Here is a 19,312-nt window from a genome sequence, read left to right as displayed (position 1 = left end):
TATTCTCGGCTTTAAAACTCAAGATTTTCATGCATTAAAACAGTTAATCAAAAGAGAAATTTACTCTCAACACATAATAGAAAAATATCCAATAGATTTGGTGTAATTACCTAAATCACTCTTTATTCTAAAAATAAGAAAATTAATTAAAATAAATAAAGTTAACTAGTCAAGTAATAATGAAGATTAAACTTTTACACTTTCTCTCAAGTTAGGTGGTAGATGTTAATCATGTCAAGCCTAGACTTCAATTTTTCGAAGTTGTTTCAAGAGAGAGCATTAGTGAGTATGTCTGTAGTTTGAAAGCATGTTAGAGTATAAATTAATTTAACAATTTCTTCCTTTATCTTCTCTTTGATGAAGTGACGATCAATCTTTACATGTTTAGTCCTATCATGATGAACAGGATTCTTTGCTATACTTATGGCAGCTTTGTTGTCGCAGAATATTTTCATGAATTCTTCAACAAAGACCTTTAACTCCCCTAGCAACATTTTTAGCCAAATTCTCTCACATATGCCATGAAACATAGCTCTAAACTCAGCTTTTGTGTTACTTCTAGCCACCACAGATTGTTTCTTGCTTCGTTAAGTAACCAAATTTTTTCACACATAGGTATAATAACTAGTAGTTGAACTTCAGTCAGTAATAGATCCAACCCAATTAGCATCAGTGTAAATTTTAACATTTCAATGTGATATCTTCCTAAAAAATAACCTTTTGCCACGACTCTTTTTTAGGTATTGTAAGATTCTATACACAGTCTTCAAGTATTCCTCGGTTGGGTTGTTTATAAATCTATTTACCATGCTAATCGAAAAACCAATATCTGGTCTTGTATGAGAAAAGTAGATGAGTTTCTCAACAAGTCTTTGATATCTGCCCTTATCTATTGGTAGACTTTTTTATTCCATTCCTACCTTATTCATTGTGTTTATACGGTGTCAACAAGTTTGCATCCAAGCATTTCAGTTTCCTTTAGTAAATATAAGACATACTTACGTTGTGAAACAGAGATGCCATTCCTTAAACGAGCTACAACCATGCCAAGAAAATATTTAAGGTGTTCCAAATCTTCGATTTTAAATTCTTCGGCTATGAGGTTCTTTAGGTTGCCAATTTCTTCCACATAGTCTTTAGTAAAAATAATGTCATCCACATAAACAATAAGAATGGCTATTTTTCCTTAAGGTGAATATTTGACAAACATGGTATGATCGATCTAGCATAATGTGGATGGAAATATAATAGATTGAAAGCTTGTCTTATTGCAAAAAGATTTGCTCAATCTTATGGTGTTGACTATGAGGAGACGTTTGCTCCCATTGCTAAACTTAATTCGATCTGTGTGTTATTATCATTAGCAACAAATCTAGATTGACCATTTCACCAACTAGATGTTAAAAATACATTTCTTAATGGCGACCTAGAAGAAGAAGTTTACATGAAAATCTCTCTAAGATTCAAAAGCCAGGACAATTCTGATAAGGTATGTAAACTTCAAAAGTCTATATGATCTCAAACAATCCCTATATGCATGGTTTGATAGACTAACAAAAATGGTAAAAAAGTAAAAATCCATTTGCACCCAATTGGATTTTTCTTTTCGGATAATTCTAAAATCTCTCATGTTTTGTTCTTTTCTAGGGCCCTGATTTTTTCTAAAATAGTCATCTTCCATTTTGGTTGCATTAGTGCTTCATGAACATTATTAGGAATCTACATATTATTTAGTGTGGTAACAAAAGCTCGATAGTTGGTGATAAACCTTCATAAGAAACCACATTACATATTAGGTGTTGAGTACATGATCTCACACATTTTCTTAGAACAATCAGTTGATCAAGATCATCAAAAGATTCAATTAAATCAGATTCAGTAAGAGTATTACCCATGTTGGTTTCAAGTATCTTTGGAATCGGTTCAGATTCTTGGCTTTGTTTTAAAAGTGTACGTTCTTTTAGATCCTTTTGAGTTTTATGTCTTTTTGAATAAACAATCAATTCTTTGTTTGTTTTCCCTTATATGGACTTCGGGCTTTAGGGATTTAGTTGGATGTTTTGGACTTAAAAGGTAATTGGATGAGTGTTTGGTGGTTCGATAATAAGATCTTCCCAAAACTGATATTCCCATGTAATTGGATTCTCCTTTAAATGACAGTTTTAGAAAAGTAAAGTTGATTTTCAAAAAGGTAACACTAATGGAATGGGAGAATTTTTTAGTAACACTTGTATCCTTTTTTACTCGGGGAGTATATGAGAAATATGCATTTGATGGCTTTGGGATCTAATTTGCTTTGATTTTTTTTACTAGTAAAAACAAATGCAATGCATCAAACACTTTAATGGAATAGACAAAATGATTCGAAAGTGACGATAGGAACCAAGAAAGGACTGGCAAGGGCTTTGAAATTTCAGGACTTGAGAAGGCATTCTATTTATAAAATATGTAGCGGTAATAACAGCCTCACCCTAAAAATACTTAGGTACATAAGTAGCCATCATGAGAGATCTTGCAATTTTCAACAAATGTCGATTCTTTCTTTCAACAATGTAATTCTACTGAGGAGTATCGATACATGAGTTTTGATGAATTATACCATGCTTCATTAGATATGATCCAAGGATTAAAATGTAATATTCTCTCCCATTGTCGATTCTCAACACTTAGATTTTGGTTTGAATTGAGTTTGGATTATATTGTTGAAGTTTTGAAATAGTTGGCCCACTTCTAATTTTTCCTTTATAAGAAAAACCCAAGTAACCCTAGTGTGATCATCAATAAAAATGACAAACCATCTAGAATTAATAATGTTATTTACTCTGAAGGGACCCCGAATATAACTGTATATCATTAAAAATAATGGGATGATTTGTAAGGTTGATTAAGGTACGTGGTACGGGCATGTTTGGATAATTGACAGATTTCACACAAAAAGTCATTGGGATTTTTATTGAATAATTAGGGAAACAATCTTTTGAGATACAAAAAATTTAAATGACCTAATCGATAATACCATAACATGATAGTATTATCTTTATTATTACTGGAGGATGAAGCCACACAAGAGGTCTTTTGATATTGTCTTTAGAATCGTTAGCTCTTAGGATATATAGTCTTGCACATATCTTAGTATTATCAATCATCTTTCCCGAGTTCAAATCTTGAAATTCACACATATTTGAAAAAAATTTAGTAACACACTTAAGGTCTCTTATAAGTTTGCTTATAGACAGTACATTACAATTTAGATTTAGGACAAACATAACAGAATCAAGTGCTATCACTTTAGAAACAATAACAGAATATGTACCAACCACTTTTGAAAGTGACCCATCAGCAATTCAAATTGTGAAGTTTTCATGACATGGTTGTATTTACTAAATACAAATGCATCCCCAATTATATGGTTTGAAGCTTCTAAATCTACAATCCATGAATTTGATTTTTTTAGTTTTATACTCAAGGTACTTAAAAAATTACATTTTTATGCTAAAGAACCTATTCCAATAACGCTAGCTTTGAGGTTAAAGGTAACCTCCGACACCGAGCTCTCCCTTCCGCTGGTCATGCAAGATTCTGAGTGAAAATTTTCAAAGGTTCAGATCGTACTCTGATACCATGAAAAAATCTTTAGAATAAAACTATTTTATTCTTCAATGTTTTCTTATTACAATACTAAAATTGCATGAAAATATATAAGTTAAAGATTGAATATTCTCAGCCTTAAAATCCAAGATTTTCATGCATTAAAATAGCTAATCAAAAGAGAAATTTACTCTCCACACGTAATAAGAAAATATCTAATGGATTGGGTATAATTACCCAAATCATTCTTTATTCTAAAAATAAGAAATTTTAACTAAAATAGATAAAGTCAACTAATCAAATAATAATGAAGATTACATTTCCACCTCTTACTATAAATGATAGAATTCCTTTTAATTCTTGAGTCTCATTGTGTTTCATTGGGATTGAGAGTTTCACTGGTTGCCTTATGTATTATTGGTGTAGAACAGTTTAAGTCTCTTTTATATTAGGTTCACTTGGGAGGTCTATCTGTTGGGGATTATTCTGTTTGATAAGAAAAAGAATTTATTTCATCTGCTGCTCATTATGAGATTGTTGCCATTTTCATCTTATTACCATGCGCGATCAACGCATAAAAAAATGATTTTCTGAAAGTTCAAAAAGAAAAAAACACCTTTCACTTGCAATTCGGGATTCATTGATGCATAAATGGACACCCAACTCTAGATGAAAACACATAGTACTAATCAAAACGGATGATGGCACAAGATATATTGCTCTTGCTCATTCTTGATAAAGCCTCCTTTGTTAGGCACTCAGCAGCTTCTTGTGGATCCTCCAGGTGCCTGATGAGGTTCACTGCTTCTTGATTTTTCATCACCTGGAACAAATGGATGGCAGCAAATTTGTAGTTACCTGTTAATTATTCAAAGTAGAATGAAGAACAGTACGGATTATACTTGTTACTAGAGCTTGGAAAAAAATGCTTACCTCCCAGATTCCAGTGCTTGCTACGATGATGAATTCAGTCTCAGCATCGACCTTCTCAGCCCCAACAAGAAGTTCTGAGCTTTTGGGGTGCCTTATCGCTGCTGCATTACTTGAGTCGCATACTAAAATCCGTACTTTAGGCACAAATATGGCACTCAGCATCAGATAATGTCATTCACAAAATGTTTTAAGAATCAAAATCACATTTTTCAGCAGAAGTGGATCAAGGATCCGAGGAAGACAACTAGCAGAAATTGGATTTGTTTCATTGTAAAATGTCTTCTGCAAATCTAATTCCTGCAAAATCTAGATATAATGTGCTGGATATGTCTTTCCATTTTCAAGCTTTATGCCACTTTAGGCAATGAAGATTAACTTAATTGGTGCTTCTATATTTGCTTAGACACATTTTATAGTTTTATAGACAGAAGGGTTAGATTATTGATTTTTGTGGACTCTTAATCTGTTCAATACCTGGAAACAGTCTTCGAGTCCAATGTCTTCTGGCTCCAGCATGGTGCTTGCTGCTCATCTGATGAGCCACACCATCTCTACATACAACAACTCTGTAGCCACCCAGGTTGGCTGCCACAAGCTTTTCTCCATTGATCAGCATCACAGAAGCTGAGCCAGCTCGCAGTGTCTCATCTTCTTTTTGTGCCTCTCTGACCTTTGCTCTTGCACCAAGATAAGCTTTCCTCATTGTCTCTTTGGTCTTTCGATTTATTTGGGACTGCAATGCACATTGTGACATAAGAGGCAGAGATTGAAAGGAGAAATCTCAAGCTAGACTTAACAGAAGTCGGTTCAAACCGACTTGATCAACCTAAATTAATTGAATGTGGTTAAATCAGTTCATTAGTTCAATTTTGGTAATTTTTTTATTAAAATAAATAGGTTTAGTCAATTTTTCATGTTAATAATTGAACCAATCAAATTAACTGATCTTTTTAAATAGGTATGTAAATATATTATATGTCTAACATAAATATATAATATTTTTTTATTTATATTTTTAAAAATGAAAATTATGAAATTAGTGAAGGTAAGTTTTATTAGGTAAATATGTTACAAAATTATTATTTAAAATTGGTGATAAAAGAATAGTGATTTTTTTTGACAAAATGAAACAATTTTATGTCAATTTAATTATTATAAATAGATCGATCAATTCAGTGATTTTTAAAAATAATTGATTAAATCAATTTTTGCATTTTTAAAATAGAGCTGACCAATTGGTCGAACCAATGTACATATATCGGTTTTGATTCCAGAATTTCTATGTTTTGAAGTGGGAAGCATTAAAATTCAATGTTTGGTAATAAACTGGAATACCTCTTTAGGTTTCTTATCAAAGAAATGAGATTGTATGTACTTGGTAACTCCATCCCCAATCCGAGGATCAAAAACTCCGAAGAACCACAATTCAAGCTCTTCAATTTGCTCTCTCTGTACCACAACTGAATCAAATTCCGACTCATCCGAACTTCCTCTGAATGACTTATGCTCCACAACATGATAGCCATGAGAGATTGGCATCATCCAAGAAGCCTTCTTTTTAATCACATTCTCTCTTTTCCTGCTCCTACCATCTCCTATCCGAAAGCGTCTCAGCCTAAATGCCTGCCCAAGAAAAACCAGAGCTGAACTTGGTTATATGACTTAAATCAAACATGAAAAAAAAAAAAACCTGGGTTTTGATCTTTAAGATAAGAGATGAAAAAGATACATGATATCAAAAAAGAAGAAAGAAAAAAAATGGTGTCCGCCATGGCCTCACCTTAAGCTTGAGGTGAAGATCTTTTAGTCCCATATGTGTATCCTTGAAATTTTATCAAAGAAACTTGAAAGTATGTTTTCAGTGGCAAGAAGATGATTACATAGAAAAGTAATTAAATATTAAACATTTTGAAAGTGGAGAAAATATTTTTTTTTTTTTATAAGAGTGATGTAGTTGATGTCAATAGGAAGTCTAAAGCTGTTGAGAATATCAAGTCTGAAATTTAGGTTAATGCTTTAAATGGGAAAATTTATTGGCTTTGATTGCATCTGTTGAGGAAATTTAGTCATGTAACTGTCATTTTCTATGCTCTTCCACATTTTTCTCTTGTGAGAAAGACAGGTGATACTAATCCATCTTTGTGTGTAACTCTTACCAACTGGAACAAATAGAGAACAAAACAAGAAATTAAAGCCTTTTCAGTTGGGTAGATAAACCAAATTATCTCCTCCTAAAATTTGACATTTTAGAAATCTAATAGTATTCATTTTCATTGATTTTTTTTTCAAGTTTGGGACAGGGAGATTCAGATTAGATATCATATTAAGATTAAAAAAATTAAAAAAAATTAAAAACCAATTCAAATGGTAGTGTACATATATTCAATTTGATTTGATTTCAATTTTAAATCATATATCAATCATTGAATTGACCGACACTGTAATTGATATTTTCCTTTTTAGTATATATTTGAAATAATTAGGCATATTGGTTCATGCTTTTACCTTTATCTATTTTGATTTCAATTTAGATCAACAATTTGTATACATGTATTATATATATTTTATATCAAATACATATAAAATACATAAATTATTGAGTCATAATTTGTATTAATACATTAAATATAAAATATAATTCTTAATTTTTATCAAATTTATATATTTTTTATTAAAATTTTAAATCACTTTATGTTTATATCAACTGCTGAAATAAAGAGTGCTGTAAGGTTTCAGAGAAGTAGGTTTGCGACCAATTCTAGAAGAAAATTAAAGATAGGTTTGGATGAACAATAAAATTAATTTTGATGAGATTAAAAAAAAATAAAGATGAAATTAAATATTATAGTGGTTAAATTAAAATTAGTTATAAAAATATGTATTTGGATGCAACGGTAATAAAAAAAAATTATTAAGAATATTAGATTAAAATGTATATTTAATATTATGGTTTGAATTATTTAATATTTGTAAAATTAATAAATAATTAAATTATTTTTATATCAAATAATAATTTTTAATAAATAATTAAATATTAATAAAAATAATAGTAATATATCAAATAATATTTTTTCTTTATCTTTTTATTATTTTATTTACGTATTGTTAATTAATAAAATAATGCCTTAAAATTTTTTATATAACAATAGTTATTTGTTATTTTATTACATAATGATAAAATTAATTAATTATTAGTTCATTTGTTTATTTATTTATTGTATAATAGTAAATTTTATTAATTAAATTAAATTAAATAATAATAAATTTATTTTATAATTTAAAAAAAATTCAAAATGAAAAGCAAAAATGAAAACCTTTTCAACACAAAGGTTTCCTAATGAAAATCTCGTGAGCCAAGCTAAAGGTAATTGTTTCTACCGATCTATGGATAAAAGCAGAGGCGAATTTAGACAATAACTAAAGCGAAGTTCAAACAGTGAATTGAATGCGGGAAGAAAGGATGTATATTAATTTTGATGGATTCAATTACTGATCTAAAATGGTATAAAAAATTTTTTAAGAGCCCGTTTGAGGGCCAAATCTCGTCGCACTGAAGGTGCGATGAGATCCAAACTTTCACCATCATCTCTCGCAAAAGGAAAAGCTCTACTTTGATTGTCGCTTCATTTAATTTACACCCAAAGGTAATCTTTTTTTTTTTTTTCCTTATTATGATTGATTCTATGGCATCCAGTGCTGTCATCCACCCATGCACGAGAATCCTTTTTCTTGCTCTTTAATAATAAGCCTTTAGCCTACTGTATGACTATGTTAGCTGCTGTAAAAACATCAACAACAATTGGAACACCTGTTTGGCCGATATGACAAGCGACCAGTCCTTGCCATTCATGCACTACTCCTATTAATATTTTTATAGAAACATATTTTTTTTATAGAAAATAATATTTTTTAATATAATTTATTAGTAAAATAATGTTTTAATTTAAAATAATTTTTTATTTTTAAATAATATGGAATTTTTTCAAAAAGATTTAAAAAATTTTTAACATAATTTTAATTTTTGAAGATATATTTTTATCAAAAACAAAAAAATATTTAACTAATAAATTATATTACAATAAAAAATATAAAAATATTAATTTAATTTAATATTTTATAAAAATATATTTAAAATAAAAAATTGATATAGCAACATCACATGACATCAACTAACATTTACTATTAATTTAAATGGTTTCATGAATGAAATGATCAAATTAAAATAATTTTGGGTAATTGCGGATCCAATTAAAATTTTTTAAAAATTAAAAATTAAAATAGAATTTGATTCAAAATTTAAGTACCACAAATGATATTAACTTTAAATATAGAGAGGTGCATTCATTGGTTGCTTATATGTTGAATAGTAGAAGTAGAAGTGTTATTAGAGGTTTAGAAGCTTTTTGGTTTTAAACGTGAAGTATATGATATGATAATGATATAAAAAAAAGAAAGTAATATTATTTAAAATTGACAAAAGTCATATTTGGATTTGAAAAAAAACTAAAAAAAAATATATTTCGCGTTTAATATATAAATATGAGATGATAATTTTAGTATGTTATACTTTTTTAACATGAAATAATCATGAAACAAATACCTAAATTGCTAAATCTACTTTTGAGTTTTATTTTCTTTGATAAGATTTATTCATCTACTCCTTGTATCTGATTGTTTCCTTTTCCATTACATTATCATGCAAGATCAACATATGAAAAACTGATTTTTTACATGTTAAAAAAGGTACACCCGTTCATTTGCAATTCTATTAAAAGATAGTCTGTAAAGATAGAAAAAAAGAAAGAAAAATAGAGAATTTTGAGAAAGGGAAAAATGAATGAAGTTAGGGACGTAATTGAATTGATATATTGTCAAATTCGAGCTTGACTTGAAACTCGATTAGAGTTTTATTCTTCATGTTCAAGTTTGGTTTGGTAAACTTGATTAAGTTCAATAAAATTAAAAATATTAATATTAAACACTATATTTTGCCATATATTAATATATTAAAGATAAAAACTTGATTACGGTCATAAGCTCTTCAAGTTGGGTATTAAACTACTTGAACTCTACTCATTATTTGAGTAACTTGAGTTCTAACTTTGGCTTGAAATTGAACAAATCAAGCTCAAGGTTTTTTAGATCAAACCTAAATTGTTGACAAAAAGCTTGACTCGTTTATACCTTTAAGTGAATATAATTTTATTTTTTTTTGGTTTTAACATAGTATAAGAAGTTTTAAGGCCATTTGGATGAAGATTTTCAATGGTAGATTTCATTTGTAGAAAAACTTTTAAAATTTCAAAATAAATAAAATTATCTTGTTTGACGAAATAAAGTTTGACTTGTCAAAATTCTTGAAATTTGAATAAGAAATTTTGGACGGCTTAAATTCTCTTTTCAAATTTCACCTAAGTAAATACAATTTGTGAAATTCCTTGATTTTATAATAAGAAATCAACATATATTATATTTTATTTTTACACAACTTTTGTTTTCTTCAATTTTAATTACAAAACTCATTATAAAATTTATTTTTTAATATTTTCATATTATTAGTAATATCTACATATTTTTACAAATTTATTGACACCCATGTTGTATATATATTTTTTAGTATTTTGCTTTTCTTATCTCTAATATCATTATTTTCTATTATATTTATTTTTGTATCTCATCAAATTTTAATATTTAAAATTCTTTTAAAAAAATAATTATCCAAACAATACAATTACAAACTCTGTTATTTTGAGTTGATATATTTTAAAATGTTAGCGTTTTCAAAAATTTTCATCCAAAATTTTCAATATTTTGTATTGATGTATTTTAAAATGCTAGCAATTTAAGTTAACATGATTTTTCCTTTTTCTTTTTTTTTTTTTGTTTAAACATGGTATAATAAATTTTAAGAAATTTTAGTTTTTTTAGGTTAAATGGTAAAATAAACTCTGGAATAAAAATTTAATAATCATCTAAACTTTTATTACAATCAATTAAATTCTCAAGCATTTATTTTTTTTTCATCAATTAAGTTCATATTAGATAAAAATTTGCTAAACATCAACATCCATTTATGTCTAGTTAAGGGTTTAATTGGGGTAAAAATAATGTTTAATGATTTAATTAGATGAAAATAAATGTTTATGGGTTCAACTGATCCGAAATTAAAAAAAAAATTAAAATTTGATTAATTGTAATAAAATGTTAAAAATTTAATTAATTATTGAATTTTTATTCAAAGATTTTTTTTACCATTTTCTTTTTTTTTTAAATGACTCCCAAACTTTTAAATTAGGTCAGGTGGGGTGACAACTACCACCCATTTTATTGAAGGCCCATCTTTTACATTTTTTTCTCTCCTTTCTAAAGTCCAACCATCACAAATTAAAAAAGAAAAAAAAATGAAAATAGACGTTGGAACCAGTAACGGTTACTTTAATATTTTAAATTTTAAAAGTTTTCAAGAATTTCTCAATACCTGTGTCTCTGCATTTCCATTTTTTCTTTCTTCTTCAATCTTCCAAGAAAACAAAAAAACCAAAAAAATGGCTCCAACCCCATCTTCTTCTTCGAAACTAAGCCAAACCCAGCTGAGAACGCCCCAATCCAAGCACCGACTCAACTTCTCATCAACAAGAAATAACCCACACCCTTCTCCAAACATAAACTCCTTAGCTAAAGAAAACCGTCCAGGGGAACACCCTGTAGAAGTCATTGGTAGAATAAGAAACTATCCTGCTGACCAAAATGATAAAAACCCCATTTCATTTCTCCATATCAATCCTGACAACAAGACTCTGCGAGTCCGGGCTGATATCGGGTACCGGGACTTTTCCCTGGATGGGATTTCTTCATCTGAGGAAGAAGATCTTGATACATTTTACAAGAAGTTTGTTGAGTCACGAATCAATGGGGTGAAAATGGGAGCTAAGTGTACTATTATGATGTATGGCCCAACTGGTTCAGGAAAGAGCCATACCATGTTTGGGTGTTCAAAGCAGCCTGGGATAGTTTATAGGTCATTAAAAGATATATTGGGGGATCATGGAGAGGAAGACAGTGAAGGGGAAGGGGAAAGATTGGGAATTGTAACTTATGTTCAAGTTACTGTTTTGGAGATTTATAATGAGGAAATTTATGATCTTTTGTCAAGTCACGGAGGAGGTGGTTTTGGAATTGGATGGCCTAAAGGTGGAGCTGGATCTAAAGTAAGTCCTATATTAAAGTCTCTTGCGCTTTGATTTCTTGATGACTGGAGTTTTTCTGTTTAAATTATTGAGGATATTTGTGATTCGACTCACTTTTTTGCAGGGCTGATTTAAGACTTTAAGTTAATTTTTTATTTGATATTTACATTATTTGTACTGTTCTTTTTGTTTGGTTTTTATGGTCCAACGAGAAGATGGGATATGATTTTCCTACTTAAATATTTATCAAAAATGAAATTCTGTAATTCTGCTAAAGCCAGCCTCGCTTTGATTGAAAATTGCATGATTTGATTGTGGTAATACAATTTGTTAAATTTTCTGCAAATTTATCAATCCTATGTGCTAATTATACTCACACAGCTTAATTGGCTCAGTTTTTCAATGAAAATGACATTGAGATGATATGAACCAAACTTAATTCAATTCATCAATGATCTTAGGCAACTTATGTGCTAATAAAATAACAGTCATATAACTTAAGAGGTTCATTTTTTGTTAAAAAAGGCATTGAAGTAATATTCCTAGTATACTTGTAGCTAGAGTGTTCCATGATAAGTCTTGGAGGGCTGCTTTTTTCTTTACTCACCATCACCATCTTATAAAATTTTGATGTGTTATGTATTTGCAGGTGAAACTAGAAGTAATGGGAAAGAAAGCTAAGAATGCAACTTTCATATCTGGAATTGAAGCTGGAAAGATTTCAAAAGAGATTCAGAAAGTAGAGAAGAGAAGAATTGTCAAAAGCACTCTCTGCAATGACAGAAGTTCTCGAAGTCACTGCATGGTATGGTTTTTTAAATCTTTAATTTTCAAAGTAACCTGTCTTAAGTCTTCTGCTAATGGAAAAATTAACATCTGTTTCAATCTGCATAGATAATCGTTGATGTTCCAACGGTTGGAGGAAGGCTGATGCTTGTGGACATGGCAGGTTCTGAAAATATTGATCAAGCAGGTCAGGTTGGATTTGAGGCAAAAATGCAGGTAAAATCTATCAGGATTCTTTTGTTTCTTTGAGTATATGTTGTTCATTTTGTACTTGATTATTCATTAACAATCTAATATCCAGGATTTCTTAGGCATTTTATCCACTAAAGATTTCTAATTTACCGTGAATGTACTGAGAATTGCAGACAGCAAAGATAAACCAGGGAAACATAGCACTGAAGAGAGTTGTTGAATCCATTGCAAACGGAGATTCTCATGTGCCCTTCAGAGATAGTAAGTTGACAATGTTGCTCCAGGTAAGCTCCATTCTCATAGTTGTCATTCATGGTGGTTCACAATGTTTTTCAAGTATGTCTCATGTGCTGCAAACACACTGTTTCCCCAGGATTCTTTTGAGGATGATCAGTCAAAGATTTTAATGATACTTTGTGCAAGTCCAGATCCCAAGGAGATACACAAGACAATTTGCACCCTTGAGTATGGAGCTAAAGCAAAATGTATTGTCCGTGGTACGCATACAAAAATCAAGGACAAAAATGAAGATTCTTCATCTACATTTATTTTGGGATCCAGGATAGCAGCAATGGACCAGTTTATAAATAAACTAAAGGTGGAGAACAAGCTCAGAGAGAAGGAGCGAGATGAAGCACATAAAGAGCTCTTGAAGAAAGAAGAAGAAGTCGCGGCACTACGAGCACTTGTGGAAGGGAAGGGTTCTGGGGCAACTGAAGAAGAAATCAACTCAAAGGTAAATGAGCGTACACAGATATTAAAACTTGAGTTGGAGAAGAAACTAGATGAATGCAGGCGAATGGCTGAGGAATTTGTTGAGATGGAAAGGAGAAGAACGGAAGAAAGAATTCTGCAGCAGCAAGAAGAAGTTGAGATGCTTAGAAGACGGTTGCAGGAAATTGAGTTCGAGTTATGCCGTTCAAGGGATGGAAATGGAGAGGTAAATGAGGCAGAGTCGGATCCAGGAAGCAGCTTTGCCAAAAGGCTAATTGGAATGTATGGTGATGAGGTTTCAGGGATGGTCAAGTCAATGGACCTAGACATGGGTGATCCAGATCCATTTATTCGTGATGTGAAACACAGGGATAAAGCTGTCAAGCAATCTGAAAGTAGTAGCATTCAAGGGTTTCTGAATCATCCTCAGGCTGCAAATCATGATGGTTTTGCACCACAGTTTGGTGCAAAAGTAAGCCTGAGCACTGTATATGAGGAAGAAGAAGAGGATGAACAAAAAGAGAGTGTGGAAGATGAAGAAGTTGAGAAGGTGATAATAGAGGAAAAGAGGGTGTTAGATTCTGATACAGCCTCTTCTAGACGATCAAGAATCCAAAACATATTTACCCTCTGTGGGAACCAAAGAGAGCTTTCTCAACAAATAAGAACTCCAACACCTGCCAAAGTAATGCCCGAAACCATTCATCCTCATTGGTCCCGAAATACGATTGCTTCAGATGATTCTGTTGTGAAAAGTTTGAACAAGGAAAACTCACCAGCTGGTTTAATGACAACATCCTTTAAGGAGAACCAAAACCAACCTAAGGACTGCACTGATACCCAGATTGAAGTCTATGTGAAATGGGAAGCATCTAAGGAAAATCCTGGAATGTTTATTACAACATTGAAGGTTGTAAAAGATGCAACACTTGCTGATCTCCGGAAGTTGATTGAAATCTATCTTGGTGCAGATAATCAAGCCTTCACTTTTCTAGTGCTTGGGGTACGTCATTCATAAATCTGTCTTTGAGCTTCAAACGTACATACACTTAACATATACTTTGGCATGTGCAGGATCCGACTGGGGCACCCGTGCAGAAAGACAATGAAGCCACTTTTAAGGCTTGCAAACTGCCAATATGCAACAATGGTTATCTGGCTTGCTTACGGCCAGCAGGTCTGCAGATAACAAATCATCTCCCCTTGAGTCCACTACCATTAACTACCCTGGAAAACAAGCTTCCACTCACCCCAAGCACTCCCATCTCGCACCAATGTGATGATTTATCACCTAAGCCATCGCCTCACTTCAGTTCCACTCCCTTTGTCACTGTTCGAAGACACTAGCGATTGATATTTGCTAGTTTTTGTTCAGTTGAAGAAAAAAATGTTGAATGAAGTGCAGCATGAGTACATATCCATATGTACTCTTCCTGGTACATTTCATGCTGTTGATATTTGAACCTTTTGTAACACTATTTCATTCTCCCCTCAATTTCCCTTGCCTTTTTCTTATAACTTGAAACTGTTTAAGACTAGAGTAGGTCCACAGCCCAGAGCTTTCAAGCCATGCCTATGGAACTGGTCAACATTCTCCATGGAACTAATTGAAGTTTGATCTCTCTCTTACTGGGAAATGTTAACAAGTGTCATTAGACACCGGTTAAGATGTTATTTAAAGAAAAAATTTTAAATTAATCCCTTATCTCTTATTAGATTTGGTGAAAGTAATATTATAAGTAAATATTTTTTTAACATAACAGTTTTATCTCTTATTTGTAGACACTCAGATTTGTTTTTTTATAGAGAATATGGAAATTTGAGACTGAAAAAAAAAAAAATTATAGATTTTAAGATTTGATCCATTCCTTGGATATCTTTTTTTAAAAGTGATGTACGAAGTCGAAATTTTTTTATATATATTTATATATTGTTCCCAACAATTCAGCTAGAGAATTTTTCCTCTTGCTGAATCACTACTTAAATAATAAATATAAAAAAATTAAAATATAAGTCGAATAAAGATCACGTATGTTAATTATTTACTTTCCATTGTTTAGCTTGTGAAGAATTAATATCATACCAATTAATAAGCACAGAACCATATAGCAACGTAATACTATCACAATTACTCAATCTAAGAATTTTAAATGCTACATAAACTCACATTAAACATAAATTTTTTGGAAAGAAACAGGAAAATTTTCAGAGGTAAATATCCCTCAAGACAAGATATATCGTACTTGACAACCTAAGATAGATGATTATAGATTGTACATTCGAAATGATTCCAACAAATAGTCACTGACAAGACTCGAACCCAAGACTTCTTCGTCGAAAAAAACGAATCTTAACTAATTAATTAAACACAAATTGTTAACATTTAATATACTCTTAAAAACACTAAATGAACCATATAAAGAGAATTTTTTAATTTTTCCACTTCCTTTTTTTTTTTTTTTGGTATTTAAGACAGAATTTTAATTTTAATTATTTGATTTAAAATTTTAATATTTTATCAACATATCATATGAATATTTGTTTCCTTCCTCTTTATCTATTTCTTTATCAAGTCATATAATATATATATGTATATATATATATATATGTATGAAAATCATTGGGATCCAAGTGAATTCCACGTCTTGGATTACTAGAAAACTACTTACATTTTTTCCCATTACGAAAGACTTATTATCAAAGTAAACGACAATGATTTGACGCAAATTTTTCAATAAAATTTAGCATTTATAGTTACAAAAATTGTCAAATATATTATTGGTATAAATTTTTAACTCTACTAATAAAATTAATATGGTGATATATGTTTTTTAAACTATATTTAAAAATAAAAATTTAATTAAAAAGTGAATATGTGTCATTTATTAATTTCATTTATAAAATTAAAAATTTTTATTAATAATGTATCAAATAATTTTTTTCATAATTATGTATGATATTCTTACAAATTTATATATTTTTTATGCATCTATTTAATAAAAGTATAAAAAAACCTTATATACACAAATTTTTACTTATTTAAAGCCCAAAATATATGTAAATGGAATAGAATTAGATACTTCTTAACAAAGTTGAAATTGAATTTTTATTTTTATTTCACAATTTTGTTTTAATGTTTAAATCTTTAAATAAAGAAAGAAAGAAAGAAAGAGTTCCTTTTTAACTCTTTCCTTAGAGCACAAGGATAGCTCTTATGGTGTCACAGCCCGCGCGTGTCGCTCGAGGCTCACGCCCCATCAGCAGATTAGTTAAGAGGACTCAAGCCTTGGATTCGCAACAGGCACAAAGGCGGCTCGCAACAGCTTGACAAAACAGGCTGCTACGAATCCAGAATCCAACTGCGGAAACAAACCTTTTAGGTCGGTTAAGGGATAGGTAGGTGAAGGGATGATTTCGTCATATGTAATCTTGGAACCGTTGGATTAATTCAATCCTGACCATTGATTCATATAAGCCTCATGGAGGCTTCCAGTATAAAAGGGACCTTACAATGATGCATTTTACCATACAAGTTTCAGCATTACTAGCAACTCTCCTATTTTCCAGCCATTGCCTTTCGTTTGTTCTTTTGAACGTTGGCATAAGTCCAGCTCGTGACACGGGTACTCTCTCACTAATCTTCTCTCTTCTCTGTTTTTCTTTTTTTTTTTTTTTTGTTTCTTTTGCATTCTGAATCCATAGGCTTTGATAAGTGAATCTACATGGAACTAATCCTCTCTCTCCGCTGTTTTTCTTTTAATTTTTTTGTTTCTTTTGCAATCTGAATCGATAGGCTTTGATCAGTGAATCTACATGGAACCATCACGAGCTCGGAGACCCTTTGACTTCTCAGAAGAAGAGGTTCTTTTCCTTTCCTTCTTTGAAAAAAACAAATGATCTTTTTTCTTTCTTTTTTCTTGTACGAGAGAATTGAATGGAAAAACCCATGTTAAATTTTGGCTTTTGGGTATGTTTGGTTCAATTTGCGTTAATTTTCTCGTATAAGTTTCCTCTGGAAATGTAGAAGGTTAATCTTGGTTCCACAAACATTTTATTTTTCTGGGTTTTCTTTTTTTTTTTTTTTCTTTTGGGAATAATCTGATGCTTGCTGTATATTATGAATTTTCTGATATGGAAATACCGTTATACTAAAGTATTGATCTTTGAATGTTAAAGTGAAATGATACCTAAGATGTTTTTGAGTGTTTTGTATTAGATGATACCATGGATTATGCTAAGGTGCCTTTGGTTGATTGGTATTATGATTGATTGTATGGTTGTTATTCAGTCATTTCTATTGGAGAAAGATATAGGTATGAAACTGGGTAGGAGAGAACGAGAGAAAAACTAGTTTTGAAGACCTGGAAAAGAATAATTGAAGGGGTGTTCCAATCTCTCCAATGAATTCCATATTGGAAAAAGTGGAGAATGAGAGAAAAACTAGTTCCAATCTCTCTAATGAATATCATTTTGGAAAAGGTAGCAGAAAAAGTTTCTTCGCTGTTCACAAGATACTCAAGGTTTTGAGTTTCAGGCAATATATGCTTTCGTATGCTTATTCTGAGTTGTCTTTGTTTGCAGATTGCTGAATACTTGCATCTCATGGACATGGAGAAAGAGGACCGGAAAGTTAAACCTACTGAAACTATAAAAAATTTCAATGAGAAGGGAATCATTTCTGAGAATATTCAGGATTGTTCCTTTTCTAGCCAACCGCTCAAGGATGATGAAAGGCTAGTTTATCTTGGTAATCTGACAGACCATGTAGTTGTCAATAATTTTTTTAGATTTAAATTACTTGTCAAAATACCATCAGAGAAGAGGACCATTGTGGTTGAAGCAAGGGCTCTTGATACTGTCCAAAGGATCAAGTCATTGATCCAGTTGAGAGAGGGGATAGAAATGGATCAGTTCTCGCTTGTCTATGAAGGAAAACTAATTGAAGAGGATAGGATTCTGAGCTCTCTCAATGTAAAGAATGAGTCAACCATTTGTCTTGTTTTCTGCCCAAAGGATGTGCTGTCAATTTATGTGAAAGCACTAACTGGAGAAGTTGTGAAACTCAAAGTTAAGGTTACATTTACTGTGGCTGATGTCAAAGCTATAGCTGGGGGCAAGTTGGGTTCCTCAGTAGGCAGTTTGTTCTATTTAGGACAGCAGCTTGAGGATTCCAAAATCTTGGCTTGTTATGACATCAAAGAGGAATCTATGCTAGAGATGTTGCATCCACAATTTCAGATATTTGTTAGAACCTGGAGTGGGAGAACCTTAACTCTTGATGTAAAGCAGAGTTCAACCGTCCAAGATGTCAAGGATAAGATTTTTCAGAAGCTGAAGATTCCTGTTCATCTTCAGAGTATTGTATTTGCTGGAAAACGACTTGAAAAAGGACGTGATTTGGCCAGTTACAGCATCCAGAAGCATAGCACTCTTTGTATGGTTTTTGCACCCTCATCAACCATCATGCATATGAAAGTGAGCAAAATTAGTAGGCATATATCTCATTTGACCACTGTCCGAGATGTGAAAGAATTGCTTCGATCGAAAAAGGGAATTCCAGTGAAGGAAGTGCTATTTGAAAAGGCGGCATTGCATGATGACATTTCTTTGGATCAGTATGGGATCCACAAGAAGGCCACATTGGCTATTGTCTATTAAATGCTGTGAATGCAAATGTGAATCCAGCTTTTTGGACCAAAGCAAAGTAGATCAGACTGGTATTTGAATGTGAAATTTCTAGAATTCTATTATCTCTGTTTTTACAGCCAACCCAAGAATGGGATATAAGGCTTAGCTTGTTGATATTGTATTGTTTCTGCTTTTATTTCCCTGGATGTATTTATCTTTGGTTCTTCGGTCTTGAACAAAAGTATTTAGTTAAAAGGCTTGGCTGGAATGTTCTTCTCTTTCTT

General features: G+C 31.2%; 3 protein-coding genes across 7 annotated transcripts; 2 read left to right on the top strand and 1 right to left on the bottom strand.

The window, feature by feature from the left end:
* Positions 1–4,124: 4,124 nt before the first annotated feature.
* LOC111280063 (putative protein phosphatase 2C-like protein 44) lies at positions 4,125–6,483 on the bottom strand. 3 transcript variants are annotated; one of them, XM_089756245.1, is made up of 5 exons: positions 6,302–6,483; positions 5,857–6,144; positions 4,996–5,254; positions 4,522–4,655; positions 4,125–4,446 (listed from the first exon to the last, which is right to left on the bottom strand). In XM_089756245.1, exons 1-5 carry the CDS (start codon positions 6,332–6,334, stop codon positions 4,408–4,410), a joined length of 753 nt encoding a protein of 250 aa, XP_089612371.1. In that variant the 5' UTR covers positions 6,335–6,483; the 3' UTR covers positions 4,125–4,407. The 3 variants fall into 3 exon arrangements, with proteins under 3 accessions (XP_089612371.1, XP_089612370.1, XP_022722951.2); XM_089756244.1 differs by having other exon boundaries at positions 4,162–4,411; positions 4,522–4,643; positions 6,302–6,466; XM_022867216.2 differs by having other exon boundaries at positions 4,165–4,411; positions 6,302–6,466.
* Positions 6,484–11,003: 4,520 nt separating this feature from the next.
* On the top strand, positions 11,004–15,228 carry LOC111279885 (kinesin-like protein KIN-10A). Its single transcript, XM_089756397.1, has 6 exons — positions 11,004–11,729; positions 12,358–12,513; positions 12,603–12,710; positions 12,860–12,970; positions 13,060–14,403; positions 14,475–15,228. Exons 1-6 carry the CDS (start codon positions 11,067–11,069, stop codon positions 14,745–14,747), a joined length of 2,655 nt encoding a protein of 884 aa, XP_089612523.1. The 5' UTR covers positions 11,004–11,066; the 3' UTR covers positions 14,748–15,228.
* Positions 15,229–16,926: 1,698 nt separating this feature from the next.
* LOC111279222 (polyubiquitin-like) lies at positions 16,927–19,296 on the top strand. 3 transcript variants are annotated; one of them, XM_022866180.2, is made up of 4 exons: positions 16,927–17,023; positions 17,194–17,261; positions 17,689–17,879; positions 17,982–19,296. In XM_022866180.2, the coding sequence occupies exons 3-4, from the start codon at positions 17,829–17,831 to the stop codon at positions 19,056–19,058; spliced, it is 1,128 nt and encodes a 375-aa protein (XP_022721915.2). In that variant the 5' UTR covers positions 16,927–17,023; positions 17,194–17,261; positions 17,689–17,828; the 3' UTR covers positions 19,059–19,296. The 3 variants fall into 3 exon arrangements, with proteins under 3 accessions (XP_022721915.2, XP_022721916.2, XP_022721918.2); XM_022866181.2 differs by lacking the exon at positions 17,689–17,879; XM_022866183.2 differs by lacking the exons at positions 17,194–17,261; positions 17,689–17,879.
* The last annotated feature ends 16 nt before the right edge of the window (positions 19,297–19,312 follow it).

Source organism: Durio zibethinus, chromosome 27, assembly GCF_047325235.1.
Source record: "Durio zibethinus cultivar Kanyao isolate XHJ-2024 chromosome 27, ASM4732523v1, whole genome shotgun sequence".
NCBI classification, from domain to species: Eukaryota; Viridiplantae; Streptophyta; class Magnoliopsida; order Malvales; family Malvaceae; genus Durio; species Durio zibethinus.
The sequence above is the reverse complement of the archived record's forward strand: the minus strand, read 5'-3'. Positions and strand labels throughout refer to the sequence as shown.